Here is a 17,043-nt window from a genome sequence, read left to right as displayed (position 1 = left end):
CAAAACATTTTTTTTACTTTCTGCTATAATACATATCCCCAAAAAAATGTAAAAAAAAACGTCATCAATTTAGGGCAATATGTATTCTGCTACATATTTTTGGTAAAAATAAATCCCAATAAGTGTATATTGATTGGTTTGTGCAAAAGTTATAGCGTATACAGACTACGGGATAGATTTAGAAACTTTATTTTATTTTTTTACTGGTAATGGCGGTGATCTGTGATTTTTTTTTTTTTGTGGGACTGCGACATTGCGGCGGACAAATCTGACACTTTTTGGGAACCAGTGACACCAATACAGTGATCCGTGCTAAAAAAAATTACTGATCCTTGTATGACACTGGCAGGGAAGGGGTGGTTAACACTAGGGGGGGATCAAGGGGTTAAATATATTCCCTGGGAGGGGTTTCTAACTGGGGAGAGTGGATTCTCTCAATTTTCCTCCCTGACAGATCAATGGTGTGCTTTGTTTACATCGGCACGCCGCTGATCTCTCCTGTGAACAATCGGCACCCGCTGATTGGCTCCCGCTGTGTCCATTCACAATGGGAGCGACGCGCCAGCAGCACTTGTGCACAAAATCACATACAGCTACGTGATTTTGCGCACCCCAGCCGCCCTGCCGCAGTAAATGTACGTGGGGCAGTCTGGAAGCGGTTAAACAAATGCCAAGATGGCAGCTTCCTTGGCTGAAAATGATAGGAGGGCTTACTTTCCACTTTAACCACTTGAAGTCCAAGGCTTTTCTGGCACTTTTTGTTTAGCAGGTTAAATCAGTATTTTTTGCTAGAACATTATATCTACATACATATACATTTTATATATATATATATATATATATATATATATCTATATATCCACTTCCCGACCGCCGCACAAAGATTACGTCGACAGCATGGCACGGGCAGGCATATGGGCGTACATGTACGTCCCTGCCTTCCCGCGGGTCGGGGGCCCGATCGGGCCCCCGCCCGGTGCCTGCGGCGGTCGGTATTCGTGCGGGAGCGATCCCGGACGAGGGGGCGGCCATTCGTTCATGGCCACCCCCTCGCGATCGCTCCCGACGAATAGGAATCGTTCGTGACATCACTTCCTCTCCTGTAATGTAAACACAGGAGAGGAAGTGATGTAATCTCTCCTCCGTGTCGGTATTTTTCGTTCCGACACCGAGGAGAGAGGATCGGTGAGTTGCACCAACACGTCACTACACAGTAGAACATGCCAGGCACACTCACACCCCCCCCGATCACCCCCCCAATTACCCCTGCCCCCCAGTCACAGTGACACCAATGTCATTTTTTTTTTTTTTTTGCATTGGTGTCATTTGTGACTGTAATAACTGTTAGGGCAGTTAGGGTTAGCCCCCTTTAGTTCTAATGTACCCCCCTAACCCCCCCAATAAAGGTTTAACCCCGTGATCACCCCCCGTCGCCAGTGTCACTAAGGCTGGGTTCACATTGCAGCGGTTTATGAGAACGAATGTGATTCGCACCGCACTGCAGTGCAAATCACATCCGATCTCTGTGCAATTCGAGTTCAGCCATTCGCCGCACCCGCCGCAAATTCGCACGGGACCCTTTTTTTGGCCCGCAGCAGAATCGGATCGCATGGGTGTTCACACCATGCGATCCGAGTTTGCAGATCGCACTGCGATATGCGAACTGATCTGGGGGTGTCATTAACATTTCACTGACACTCCCAGCAGTTCGCATAGGGCAGTGTGAACTGCCGCCGGGAGGCATGCGATGCGGGAACCCGCCGCGGATTCGTGGCGTTCCCGCATCGCTCCAGTGTGAACCCAGCCTAATAAGCGATCATTTTTCTGATCGCCGTATTAGTGTCACAGGTGACGCTAGTTAGGCAGGTAGGTATTTAGGTTCGCCGCAGCTTTTTATAGCGCCAGGGACCCCCATATACTACCGCATAAAGCCCCCTGATTGCCCCCTAGTTAACCCTTTCACCAGTGATCACCATATAACTGTTACAGGTGACGCTGGTTGGTTAGTTATTTTTTTATAGTTTCAGGGCACCCGCCATTTATTACCTAATAAAGGTTTAACCCCCTGATCACCCGGCGGGTGTCATTTGTGACTGTAATAACTGTTAGGGCAGTTAGGGTTAGCCCCCTTTAGTTCTAAGGTACCCCCCTAACCCCCCCAATAAAGGTTTAACCCCGTGATCACCCCCCGTCGCCAGTGTCACTAAGGCTGGGTTCACATTGCAGCGGTTTATGAGAACGAATGTGATTCGCACCGCACTGCAGTGCAAATCACATCCGATCTCTGTGCGATTCGAGTTCAGCTATACAGATAGTATGGCTGAATTCGTGTCGCACCCGCCGCAAACTCGCACGGGACCCTTTTTTTGGTCCGCAGCAGAATCGGATCGCATGGGTGTTCACACCATGCGATCCAAGTTTGCAGATCGCACTGCGATATGCGAACTGATCTGGGGGTGTCATTAACATTTCACTGACACTCCCAGCAGTTCGCATAGGGCAGTGTGAACTGCCGCCGGGAGGCATGCGATGTGGGAACCCGCCGCGGATTCGTGGCGTTCCCGCATCGCTCCAGTGTGAACCCAGCCTAATAAGCGATCGTTTTTCTGATCGCTGTATTAGTGTCACAGGTGACGCTAGTTAGGCAGGTAGGTATTTAGGTTCGCCGCAGCTTTTTATAGCGCCAGGGACCCCCATATACTACCGCATAAAGCCCCCTGATTGCCCCCTAGTTAATCCTTTCACCAGTGATCACCATATAACGGTTACAGGTGACGCTGGTTGGTTAGTTATTTTTTTATAGTTTCAGGGCACCCACCATTTATTACCTAGTCTCACTAGTGTACCCCTAAATTTAGGGGTGTCTACTTTCCAAAATGGGGTCATTTGGGGGGGGTTTGTGCCATCTTGGCATTTTATGGCCTTCAAAACTGTAACGCCCTTAGAAAGCCTGAAGGCGGTGCTTGGTTTTCGGGGCCCCGTACGCGGCTAGGCTCCCAAAAAGTCCCACATATGTGGTATCCCCATACTCAGGAGAAGCAGCAGAATTTATTTTGGGGTGTCATTTCACATATGCCCATGGCATGCATGAGCAATATATCATTTAGTGACAACTTTGTGAAAACAAAAAAAAAAAAAAAAGTTTGTAATTTTCCCGCAACTTGTGGCAAAATATAAAATATTCCATGAACTCAACATGCCTCTCAGCAAATAACTTGGGGTGTCTACTTTCTAAAATGGGGTCATTTGTGGGGGTTTTGTGCCATCTTGGCATTTTATGGCCTTCAAAACTGTAATAGGTAGTGAGAAGTGAACTCAAAAATTTACGCCCTTAGAAAGCCTGAAGGCGGTGCTTGGATTTCGGGGCTCCGTACGCGGCTAGGCTCCCAAAAAGTCCCACATATGTGGTATCCCCGTACTCAGGAGAAGCAGCAGAATTTATTTTGAGGTGTCATTTCACATATGCCCATAGCATGTGTGAGCAATATATCATTTAGTGACAACTTTGTGTAAAAAAAAAAAAATATATATTTTTTTGTCATTATTCAATCGCTTGAGGCAAAAAAATAAAATATTCAATGGGCTCAACGTGCCTCTTATCAATTTCCTTAGGGGGTCTACTTTCCAAAATGGGGTCATTTGGGGGGGTTTTGTACTGCCCTGCCATTTTAGCACCTCAAGAAATGAGATAGGCAGTCGTAAACTAAAAGCTGCGTAAATTCCAGAAAACGTACCTTAGTTTGTAGATGTGACAACTTTTGCGCAAACCAATAAATATACAATTATTGACTTTTTTTTTACCAAAGACATGTGGCTGAATACATTTTGGCCTAAATGTATACTAAAATTGAGTTTATTGAATTTTTCTAATAACAAAAAGTAGAAAATATCATTTTTTTTCAAAATTTGCGGTCTTTTTACGTTTATATCGCAAAAAATAAAAATCGCAGAGGCAATCAAATACCATCAAAAGAAAGCTCTATTTGTGGGAAGAAAAGGACGCAAATTTTGTTTGGGTACAACATTGCATGACCGCGCAATTACCAGTTAAAGCAGCGCAGTGCCAAAGTGTAAAAAGACCTCTGGTCATTTACCAGCAAAATGGTCCGGTCTGAAAGTGGATATATATATATATATAATATATATATATATATATTTTTTTTTTTTGTTTTAGCAGAGACCCTAAGGACTGAAATGGCAATTGTTGCAATTTTTTGTGCAGCAGTTTTTCAAATACATTTTAATTAATTAAAAACACAATATATACCCCAAACAGAGGTCGTCTTAGGCTAGAATTATTGCTCTCACTTTAACGCTCCTGGCGATTGTTGACATGTGTTGTGCGAACACCGTTTACATATCCATGCATGACTTGCATAAAAAGCGTATAAAGTACTTGTAAACCCCAACATTATATGTATGTATTGCAGTCAGCAAGTGGTTAAGTTGGATGTAAACCCTCACATATACCCAGTAAAGTGAACAGCCTCAGATGATACAGAGAGATGAAACCAATCTCCCTACTTAAGTTTTACATGTACAGTCAGGTCCATAAATATTGGGACATCGACACAATTCTAATTTTTTTGGCTCTATACACCACCACAGTGGATTTGAAAAATATGTGCTTCAACTGCAGACTGTCAGCTTTAATTTGAGGGTATTTACATCCGAATCAGGTGAACGGTGTAGGAATTACAAGTTTGTATATGTGCCTCCCACTTTTTAAGGGACCAAACGTAATGGGACAGATTAACAATCATCCATAAAACTTTCACTTTTTAATACTTGGTTGCAAATCCTTTGCAGTCAATTACAGCCTGAAGTCTGGAATGCATAGACATCACCAGACACTGAGTTTCATCCCTGGTGATGCTCTGCCAGGCCTCTACTGCAACTGTCTTCAGTTCCTGCTTGTTCTTGGGGCATTTCCCCTTCAGTTTTGTCTTCAGAAAGTGAAATGCATGCTCAATCGAATTCAGGTCAGGTGATTGACTTGGCCATTCCATAACATTCCACTTATTTCCCTTTAAAAAAAACTCTTTGGTTGCTTTCGCAGTATGCTTGGGGTCATTGTCCATCTGCACTATGAAGCACCGTCCAATTAGTTCTGAAGCATTTTGCTGAATATGAGCAGATAATATTGGCCGAAACACTTCAGAATTCATCCTGCTGCTTTTGTCAGCAGTCACATCATCAATAAATACAAGAGAACCAGTTCCATTGGCAGCCATACATGGCCACGCCATGACACTACCACCACCATGCTTCACTGATGAGGTGGTATGCTTTGGATCATGAGCAGTTCCTTTCCTTCTCCATACTCTTCTCTCCCCATCACTCTGGCACAAGTTGATCTTGGTCTCATCTGTCCATAGGATGTTGTTCCAGAACTGTGAAGGCTTTTTTAGATGTTTGGCAAACTCTAATCTGGCCTTCCTGTTCACCAATGGTTTGCATCTTGTGGTGAACCCTCTGTATTCACTCTGGGGAAGTCTTCTCTTGATTGTTGATTTTGACACACATACACCTACCTCCTGTAGAATGTTCTTGATCTGGCCAACTGTTGTGAAGGGTGTTTTCTTCACCGGGGAAAAAATTCTTCGGTCATCCACCACAGTTGTTTCCCGTGGTCTTCTGGGTCTTTTGGTGTTGCTGAGCTCACTGGTGCATTCTTTCTTTTTAAGGATGTTCCAAACAGCCACACCTAATGTTTTTGCTATCTCGCTGATGGGTTTGTTTTGTTTTTTCAGCCTAATGATGGCTTGCTTCACTGATATTGACAGCTCTTTGGATCTCATATTGACAGTTGACAGCAACAGATTCCAAATGCAAATAGCACACTTGAAATGAACTCTGGACCTTTTATCTTCTCCTTGTAAATGGGATAATGAGGAAATAATACACACCTGGCCATGGAACAGCTGAGCAGCCAATTGTCCCATTACTTTTTGTCCCTTTAAAAAGCGGGAGGCACATATACAAACTGTTGTAATTCCTACACTGTTCACCTGATTTGGATGTAAATACCCTCAAATTAAAGCTGAAAGTCTGCAGTTAAAGCACATCTTGTTCATTTCAAATCCATTGTGGTGGTATATAGAGCCAAAAATATTAGAATTGCGTCGATGTCCCAATATTTTTTGACCTGACTGTATATCTGCTGTCTTCAGCTTTCTATGTTCTTTAGAAAGTTCACATCATGTTACAAATCTTTCTTCTTCATTCAGTAGTGGGTGTGGAGTCTGGACTTAAGCTGATTGGCGGAAAGGCACCCACCCCTCCCCCACATAGGCAGAGGAAGGAATGAACATGCAGAACTGTATTATGAATAGACAAGCTCTCTGCTTATCTACCTCTAAGTGCCCTCCCTGACGCAAATTGTCAGCTGCTGATATCTCAGAGAACTTGTTAGACGTGACTCTGCTGATAACGGAGTAACAGAGCAGCAGAAAGTCATGGTACATAGTGCTTTGGAGGAAGAGAAGTAACCACTACAAATATATGTGCCTAGGTAAAATGAATGGGGTTTACAAACACTTTAAGCTTGACTTTCAAAATATTTCTTACCTTTTCTAGTTGTTTCTTTGGAGCAGGTTTATACATAGGCCTCTATAGCAGCTTGTATTGTTCAGAATGGCTTGCAATGTGCAGTTAAGACACAGACTGAGGGACAGCTTTATTTTTAAAGCACATACACAACATACAATGTACCTCTAAAGCCTTGAGATCAGTACAGGCAAAGTTAATTATAGTAAAACTCCCCAGTCCCCTCCTTAACATTAGATAGAAGGACAAAATAAAAGGGATTTTAAAGATTTTTTTTTTTATTTTTTTTTAAATAACAAACATGTCATACTTACCTCCACTGTGCAGTTCGTTTTGCACAGAGTAGCCCTGATCCTCCTCCGGTCCCTCAGGGGTGCTCCTGGCTCCTCCCTACATCGAGTGTCCATGTTGGAGAAGCGATCTCTTTGGTGGACACCCATGCGGGGGCGCTCCCGAGTCCTGCATCTGTGTCAATTCATACAGAATGCAGGACTCAGCCCCGCCCCAGGAAAAACCATGAGGGTTTACAATCCCTTTATCAAAAAAATGTCATCACATAAAAAGGTTAGCAGCAATTACATTTTTTTCGTTTCTTTTTCTAAGTTGTGCTATGTGGTTGGGGCTATGTACAGATCAGGGGCCCAGGAGCCTATCTGTTGGATGTAAACACTGTCATTCTTTGTTCTGAAAAGTATGAGAACAATGTTTTTAGTTTTCTTTTTAAACATGCTTTCTTATAGACCCCAGATGTCTCCATAAAGAGGACCAGTCATGCATTATTTCTATCACAGGGAATATTTACATTTCTTGTGTATTTCTAGGGATAAAAGTGTTTAAAGCGGTTTTGTACAGAAAATTGCAAGTTCATCTTATTCAAATGGCTTTGGAACATAGATGCAGTTATGACCATTGAAATAAAATAATATGCAGTATTTACCTTTTATTTTTAATGTTTATGCCGACTTCCAGGCTCTCCTCCCATGGGAGTAGGCGTGTTTATGGGCTTCGCAATGGTCCCTGGGAACTTTTTTAGCTATTTCCCAGGAATCAGTGGGGGACACAGTCATGCCGAAATCTCGTGAGATTTCGGAAGGAGGACGCCGGTCACGTGACGAGGGCATGTCCGAAATTGCCATTTTGAAAGTGGGCAGGCAGCTCTATCTGCCATTACCACTATAGCACAGGAGGCAAGAGGAAGGAAAACAAAGAGGACACTCAATGAGCATGTGCGAGATGGAGCGGTGGATGCTGGGAGCTCAGCATCATCGCATCCAGGAAGTAAATGCCTGTGGGCTTCAAACGCCCACAGTGAAAATGGAAACCGTCGGACTGTTTTTTTAAAAGTTTTCCTTAGCAATGAAATCGTCACGCCGGGGGTTAAAAAGACGCAGAGCATGACTGCAAAGACACCGTAGGAATCGCCCACCAGTGACACAGGTAAAAAAAAATAAAAATGGCAGCGGAATCCCGCTTTAAAAAAAATGAAAGGGACAGTGTAAAAAAAAATATATATATTTATACAGTAAGACCTTGGTTTGAGAGCGTTTTGCAAGACAAGAACATTTTTAAAATACATTTTGACTTGATCTACAAGTAGCGTCATGTCACAACTGAGTTTAAAAGAGAAGAGAGGCGCCTCTAAGTGTAGCAATATGGTTACATTTAATGAAGGTACAACATTTAGCAACTCACATTGTTGATGATTAAAACAGGCACATCTAAGTATGCAGGCATCCGGGGTAAAGCTGTCCACATAAACCATCCTCCTCACCACCATCAATATCATCCCTTCCACGAGCACTTCAAACCTCCCTTTCAGATCGCTTTACTGCAGGGTAGTCTTTCCGGCAAGATTTCAGATGGTCTATGTGTGGACAGCGTTACCCTGTATGCCTGCATACTTAGATGTGCCTGTTTTAATCATCAACCATGTGAGTTGCTAAATTTTGTGCCTTCATTAACTGTTACCATATTGCTACACTTAGAAGCACCTCTGTTCTCTTTTATACTTTGTAGATCTTGCTGGATTTTGCTTCTAATCCCCTTGTGGATGGACATTTTATGGTTGTACAACCTGGTCACATTGCTATAATCTTTTTATATGGACTATAAACTGAAGGACTTATGAATAAATGGTTGTGGAACGAATCATTTGAGTTTCCATTATTTCTTATGGGTAAATTCACTTTGATATATGAGTGCTTTGGATTACAAGCATGTTCCTGGAACGATTTATGCTCGCAATCCAAGGTTTTACTGTCATTTTTTTATTTTAAAGCTCCCCTGTGCTCACATGCACATGTAACTTACCCGCACATATGTAAACGGTGTCCGCGCCACACATGTGAGGTATCGCCGTAAGTGTTATAGCGAGAACAATAATTCTAGTGCTGGAGCTCCTCCTGTAACTGTAAAATGGTAACCTGTAAAAACAACTTTATGGAGATTTTTAAGTATCAGAGTTTGTCGCCTTTCCACGAGCATGTGCAATGTTAAAGAGTGACATGTTAGGTATTTATATACTCGCCATGCCATCATCTTTTCGATTTTACAAAAGAAATTGGTTGTATATTTTTTATATATATATATATATATATATATATATATATATATATATATATATATATATATATACTGTATATTTATGTTATGTTTTTTTTTTTGTATTAAAATTCATGAAAGTGCCTGTTTTCCCCCAAAAAAATGCATTTGAAATAGCACTGTGCAAATACCATGTGACATAAAAAAAAAATTGTAACACCCACCACTAGGGCCTCTGATTAAAAATATATATGATGTTTTGGGGTTTTGAGTAATTTTTTAGCAAACAAAAAGATGATTCTTGCATGTAGGAGAGAAATGTCAGAATTGGCCAGAGCTGGAAGTAGTTAGTTCCTCCAGTTCTTAAACCTATAGCAGATACTTACTGAATGCCACCAGAGTTGACGTGTTTCTGCGCAATTATGGTACGTTCATTTGCCCAAAGTACTTTCAGAAACTGATGTGAAGAATTCTTGGTACTCTGTAAAGCTATGCAGAATTTCTTGGTACTGTATAAAAAGGTAGTAGGTAATGTCTGCATGTTAAAGGATATGTAAAGTCAGAAGATTTTTTATCTTAATGCATTTGGATAAAAATTGTATGCAGCAGCCCCCTAATACTGTGGTACCTCAGTTCACAAAGTAAAATTATGAAATGTATGTAAAAAAAAAAAAAAAGGATTTTAAACATACATTACAAACGGTCTTTTACATTATGCTGACCTCTTTCATGTGTACATCTAAAAAGAAAAAAAAAATTATAGCTCCTCTTTAATCCTTGTTTGAAACAATCCCAAACCCCAATTTAAATGACTAATCTGGGGCCAGAGAACAGCACTGTGCATCCAGGAAAAGATCATCTGAGGGCATGATAAAGTTGTTGAATTCATATGAACTGTTTTTCCATGATTCCTAATCATGAGCCCACCCTCATGGTAGTCAGGAGCAGAAACCCCTATATCTGAGTGCACAAGTTCTCCTAAGACTCTCATCTTGCACTGCTCTTCTCAATACGAATGTGTCGGAGCAGGGAAGATGGCCGCGCCTCGTGTTCGTAAACCGAAGTGGAGTTCGTAAACCGAAACGATGTCCATGAGTGCCTCAGCCGTCTGGGGTTCTCCTCCTGTTTGGCTGAGACACAGCAACTATCCAATCAGGAGAGAGAGTGGGTAGGATTGAACTGGGGCTCTGTGTCTGAAAGGACACACCGAGCTGTGACTCGGCTTGGTTGCCCCCATAGCAAGCTACTTCCTTTGGGGGCACTCAACAGGAGGGAGGGGCCAGGAACACTGAAGAGGGATCTGAGAAGAGGAGGATCCAGGCTGCTCTGTGCAAATCCACTACACAGGGCAGGTAAGTATAACGTGTTTGTTATTTTTAGAGAGAAAAAAAAGAGACTTTACAATCACTTTAAGCGTTGCTTATCAATTTACAGAACTACAGTAATAATTTCTTCTACAAATGGTACTATTCCATGTTATTTTATAAAATTGTTAAGCAATTTTTTTTTATTTTTTTTTCAGGGATAAAGCAGGCGGCTATGGAATTCAGTCTCTTGGGGGAATGTTAGTAGAAAGTGTACATGGAGACTTTTTGAATGTAGTTGGATTTCCCCTGAACCACTTCTGCAAAAAGCTTGCAGAGATTTACTGTCCACCCTCCAAACAATCCATACATAGAGTAAAGCATGACTCCATTCCATATGTAGAGAGCTTTGAGAACCTCAGTGATGTGGAGAAAGACTGCTCCTCTCCCAGTACGAACACTGACATAAAGAAGGCAAGGAAGGATTGTAGCAGTAACAATTGTAGTTCTGGGCCCTCTTTACAACGTACATCAGTTATTCTAAATGGAGTTGAAGAAAAGCCAAAAACAGCTGTTCAGCTCCCCTCAAAAATTACCGAACTTCTGGATGGCTTTAAAGCATCAAAGGTATGTGAATTCTCAAATTTTATATATATATATATATTGTCTGCAAACTAAAAAAAAAATTCAGCTTTTACAACCACTTTCAGGGTGAATTCACACTGACTTGCGCTGAAAATTTATGTACATTTTCATGCATTTTAATTGTGCTTTAAAGCGGAGGTCCACCCTAAAGTGGAGCTTCCGCTCATTGGAACCCTCCCCCCCTCCGGCACCACAATTGGCACCTTTCAGGGGGGAGGGGATGCAGGTACCTGTACAGTACAGGTATCTGCACCTACTTCCGGCGTAGATTCTGCAGAAGCTACGCCCCTTTCCACAGAATCTACACCCCTTTCCGAAGGTCCCCCGCTGCCTGCTGGGAAACACACGGATCCCAGAGACAGCGGGGACCAGCCTTATTGCGCAGCGCGACTCGCGCATGCGCAGTAGGGAACCGGGAAATGAAGCCGCAAGGCTCCACTTCCTGATTCCCATACCCAAGATGGCGGCGGCAGCACCCGAGAGACGATCAAGAGATCGGCTTCGAGTGCCGACATCGCGGGTGCGCTGGGCGGGTAAGTGTCATTATTTTAAAAGTCAGCAGCTGCAGTATTTGTAGCTGCTGGCTTTTAAAAAAAAACGGCGGACTCCCGCTTTAATGCACAGTGATGTCTGTTAATGCGCATTTTGACGTGTGATTTCCTTTGAGATCACATCCTGAGTGTAGGGAAGACATATTTGGAAAATTTTTGTGTAGATTTTTTGTGTAAACAGGGTGTCTACCACAGTGCTAGCTGGTCAGGGCAAGTTTAGGGTGAGGTTATGGTCAAGGTCAGGTTAGTCAGGGTGAGTTTAGTTTTGGGCTCAGAGAGGTTAGAGTTAGTGTCAGAGTCAGGTTGGGATTAAGATCAGGGCGAGTATAGTTACATAGTAAGTTCAACCTGAGTGAGTGTGTGTGTCTACAATTGTCCCTATCCCTGTACCTTGCGTCTTATTAAGATGCTCATCTATTATATTATTATTTATTTAAGGTACCCGTATAGCACCATCAATTTATGCAGCACTCCACACATACATTGCAAACTCACATCGGTCCTACCCTTAAGGAGCCCACAATTCAAAGTCCCCAATTCACATTCATATACTCGGGCCAATTTTGGACAGAAGCCAATTAACCTACCAGTATGTCTTTGGAGTGTAGTGTAGGGTCAAGGTTAGCGTCAGAGTCAGGTTGGGATTAAGAATAAGATCAGAGTGAATTTAGTGTTGGGGTCAAGACCAGGTTAGGGTCAGGGGGAGGTAAGCGTAAGGGTCATTCGGGTTAGGTTTAGGCTTGTGAAGCAAAATAAGTCATAAAGCAAACTTTTTTTCATCCTTTACTTGCGCTGCATTGACATGCATTTTACATGTGTTCACTTGCGTTAATACAACACAGGTCAACGCAGCGTTGTGTGAACAGGACACATAAAAAACAATAGATTTTTAGGTGTCCTTGCGTTGACCTGCATTTTACATCTGCACTAAAACATGGTTCAATCACTATTGTGAATTGGCCCTAAGCAAATTGGCAACTTGGGCTGCCCTATCACTTAGCAAAGTCTCTGCGTCAAGTTTACAGTGTATTTGCAACCAGTGCTTCTGAATTACTGGGCAGCCAACTTAGACAGATTTGTTACTGAAAATTAGATATTTCATTCACTCTAAACAGACACATAATTAAGAAGTAGTCAGGGTTGAGTTTTATTCTGCTTCAGTGTGAATTTAGAACAGCCAAAGGGGGAATTTATGACTCAAGCTCTAATCTTGTAACCTTGGATGATCTGCCTCACTGCTCCTGTTGAGCATTGCCTTGCAATGAGACAAAATTTATAAATGTTCCGGGTTGAGTGTTTGTTGCAATTCTGTATAGCTGGTCTTCTCATCCAAGATCACACCCCTAACTTGCCTACTGGACAATGGAGGAGCTGTAGGACTCCAAGAACATTCCGCTGCTCACCAAGGGACATTTATCAAGCAAATTAACGATACAAATGGAAATCGCTCTGCCTCTCTTTTGGCAAAGTCTGCATCAGTTTTACTATGCATGAGACCTGTGCATCTGTAATCCCGGTCAGTCAGCTGCGACAGGTTTATTGAAGATAAAGACAGATTTTCCACACTAAATAGATGCATAATTAGGACGTGGTCAGGGTCAGATATCATTCTACCGCAATGCTCCCTTACAGCAGCTGAGGGAGGAATTCATGAATCAACCTGTAGTAAATCTGTTGCACAATCTTAGACCCTGCTTCTGTTTAGCATTGCCTTGCTGTGTGACAGAACAGATACAGGCATACCCCACTTTTAAGTACACAATGGGCATTATTTACTAAAACTGAAAAGTGTAAAATCAGACTCACGTCTGCATAGAAACCAATGAGCTTCCAGGTTTTATTACAAAAGCTTAATTGAACAAGCTGGGGTTAGAAGCTCATTGGTTTCTATGTAGAAGTGAGCCTGATTTTGCACTTTCTAGCTTTAGTAAATAAACCCCATTGTGTACTTAAAGGTGGGGTATTCCTGTAAATGCTCACCACTATCCTCCAATAGAATTTGGAGCCCGCTGTACAAAGGTTTACAGGATGCTGCTATCAATAAATGTGCATTTATCCTTTTATTTATTTTTATTTTTTTATACTTAGGAGCCTGTAAAGCATTGCACCCACGATCAGCAGATTGCAGGTGCAATATCCGGCTCTTGCAGAATCTCAGGATGGCTATCTGCCCGTACCTCCAATACAGGCAGGAAGTTACTTGAGAGCAGGGAGATCATTGAACTACAAGGACGCTCACCGGCACCTCTACAGTTAATTGAGAGCTACAAGCCATCAGCCGCAATGATTGACGATAGTTGTAGTTCTCTCATTCACAGAACTCTCTAAATAAATGATGTGGCCGAGGGGTGGAGCCCTGCATGGCCGCACTCTTTTTAAATTGTGACAGCGGGTGTGAGGAGATGATCACCCACCTGCTGTCGCAACCAGGGGGTGCAGGGGCTGCTGATTTAGTAGCATGTCACACCCTGAATATGGGTGTAAAATGGTATTAAAAGGTAAACTTAACCTTTTAAAAATACTTTTTAATAATTTTTAAGGAAAACTTAAAGAGGAACTGCAGTCTGCTCACATAATTTGTAATAAAAACTTCTTTGCCATTCTGAAGCTTCCCTCCAACCACTTTGCATATTATTTTATACGTACAGTGATTCTGTACTTGCCAATACGCTGCTCTCCTCTGTGGATGAATACAAATCTCTTCAGTCTCCTGTTATCTCTGCCCTCATCCAGCCCCCTCCAGCTCTGATTGGTCCTCCTATGACTCTCTCCCACCCCTGCTGGCAAACTCTCACTAGAGTTAGAAAGCCGCGCATGATGTCATAATGACCTACTCTTATTACCAGAGAAGAAATAGGAAGTGAGCTGTATAAGGGTTTTACTGGCAGGAAAAAAAATGTTTTACTATCCAAAGTTAAAACCACAACGGCAGAAGATTTAATAGATGGAAAGTTGAAAAAAATTACTGAAGGTCCGCTTTAAAGTGGAACTGTAGTCAGAATATTAAGTCCTGATAGATCTCTTTATACTTGTCCCTTTTGCAGTTATAGCTATGTAAAACATTATATGCATGAAGGTGAAAAACCTTCTGCGCTGCAAAATTCCCTCCCCATTGGCTCCTTCTACTGTCAATCAAATGCTGTGCCGAGTAAGTGCGGGGCAGGGCCGAGCCACCCGCTCTGTGTCAATAGACGTAGACAGGGTGGCTCGGGAGAGAGGGGGCACTTGCCAAAAAGGAGGAGATACCCCAGAAGAAAAGGATCAGGGCTGCTCTGTGCAAAACCATTGCACAGAGCAAGTAAATACAAAATGTTTGTTTTAATTAAAAAAAAAATGTAATAAAATAAGCTTTAATATTTTAAAAATAAGTGCCAGTAATCTCTGTTCTGCACAGCCTCAGTTGTCCTGTATTTTTTGGTTCTGTGTCAAAAATCAGTCACTAGAGGCAGATCAGCCTTAAGATTTACTACTTGGGAAAGGGGAAGGAAGCAACAGGAATAACAAACTGTGCCAAGGGAAAACAGATTATGGAGAGAGAAAAGAAAAGGAGAGGTGACGGTAAAAGCTCTGCTGCCAGGCAGACACAAAAGAGTTAAACTTACAAGGATAGTGTCTTATCTTATCTCCCTGATAGTTTCTCCTGTGTTCCTCATTGGCAGCCTGCAAGCTTTAGCCCTGTAGTGCACACATCAGAAAATCTGACGAAAAATACCGCTTTAGAAGCAATTGTACGATAATTTGATCTTTAATACACAGCTTTCGTGAGCCAATCGCACGGTTCATCCGATATTATCCAAAGGGGCAAACGTGAAAATGTTTACCAGGTTTTACGATTTTCGTTTAATTAGTACAGTATTTATCTGAAAAAAATCAGGAGAGCAAGACTATGCATGCTCGGAAATGAAATAATACAATACAACACATTACTTCCTAGATTGAGTAACCTCTTAATTTTCTACATGAGACTAGCATGTAAAAAAAAAAAAAATGGACGATCATTTGATGTTCTCATTGTATTGTACGAGGCTTAAGGCTGGGTACACATGGGCCGAATACTGGCTGGTTCAACAGGAATCGCCAAACATCTAAGGATCAGCTTTTGTCAAAGGCACATGTTGGAGAACCAGCATCCGATCAGTGCGCTCAGCCAATAGTGCTGATCAGTGTGTTCTGGTGGGGGGAAGCAGTCCCCCTGTCAGAACACAAAGGCACAATGGGAGAGATCACCTCACTAACATCGCATGTGTTAGTACATCGATCTGTCAGAATTTTTTTCGTTTGACCTCCTGGCTTGAACAAAAAACTTTTCGTGTGTACCACATTTAAAGCGATTGTAAAGTCTTGTTTTTCTATAAAAATAACAAACCTGTTATACTTGTTCTGTTGCAGTGAATTTGCACAGAGCAGCCCAGATCCTCCTCTTCTCAGGTCCCTGTTCACTGCTCCTGGCCCCTTCCTCCTGTTTAGTGCCCCCACACCAAGCAGCTTGCTATGGGGGCACCCAAGCCTCGCTGCAGCTCCCTGTGTCCATTCAGACACAGAGCTGTGGTTAGGTCCTGCCCCCTCTCCTGATTGGCTAACTGACTTTGACAGCAGCAGGCGCCAGTGGCGCCACTGCTGTGTCTCAGTCAATCGTGAGGGAGAGTCCTGGATGGCTGAGACACTTGTGGATGGAGATGGGGCTCAGGTAAGTATGGGGGGGCTGTTTCACACAGAAGGCTTTTTATCTTAATGCATAGAATGCACACCCCTTTACAACCCCTTTAAAGCTGCTGCGAACCTTTCTCTCTAGCTAAGCCAAGACCTACAGTCAAGACTGGAAATGTACATATTTTAATTGAATAAAGTGACACATAGGGGTTTATTTACTAAAGCTGGAGAGTGAAAAATAAGACTAATTTTTGCATGGAAACCAATCAGCTTCTAACCTCAGCTTGTTCAATTAAACTTTTGGCAATAAAACCTGGAAGCTGATTGGTTTCATTGCAGAAGTGAAACTGATTTTGCATTGTCCAGCTTTAGTAAATAAACCCTATAGTTTTTGAGAACAGTGAGAAAGGGTGTGTTCCCCATAAGGAAGTGACTGCGCTGGACTTCAACAAAATGGCTGCCTCCAGCAAGAATAAACAGGAGCAATGCTGAAGGCAGTTTAGAGCACACACTCATTTTGGTAGCATAATTATTAATGTGGAATGTAGGGCTGAAACAACTAATCAACATAATCAATTATCAATTATTGTCAACTATTTTCAGAATCGATTAGTTGGTCAGCTGATTAGTTAGCCTGCTTCCAGAATAAATAATTTGTTTACGTATCAGGAAATATAGTATAGCAAACATACAACTCAGTACACTGTTTATACATGTCAGTATACACAGTTCAGCACACATACAGCTCAGTACACCGCCCATACATGTCAGTAAGTGCCTGAGAACTTGTGAATGTGTGAGGA

General features: G+C 42.3%; 1 protein-coding gene across 4 annotated transcripts in view; it reads left to right on the top strand.

Annotated features, from left to right (window-relative positions):
- Positions 1-17,043, top strand: part of ASMTL (acetylserotonin O-methyltransferase like) — a 104,364-nt gene that overhangs the window by 42,443 nt on the left and 44,878 nt on the right. For all 4 annotated transcript variants that reach the window (XM_077480783.1, XM_077480785.1, XM_077480782.1 and 1 more), the window contains one exon: positions 10,613-11,021. In XM_077480783.1, coding sequence (XP_077336909.1) covers positions 10,613-11,021 — 409 coding nt within the window. The remainder of the gene's footprint in view (positions 1-10,612; positions 11,022-17,043) is intronic.

This window comes from Lithobates pipiens, unplaced genomic scaffold (genome assembly GCF_037356315.1).
Source record: "Lithobates pipiens isolate NorthernLeopardFrog02 unplaced genomic scaffold, aLitPip1_a1.2 Scaffold_16, whole genome shotgun sequence".
In the NCBI taxonomy this organism is placed as follows: Eukaryota; Metazoa; Chordata; class Amphibia; order Anura; family Ranidae; genus Lithobates; species Lithobates pipiens.
This window is presented reverse-complemented; position numbering and strand designations above follow the sequence as displayed.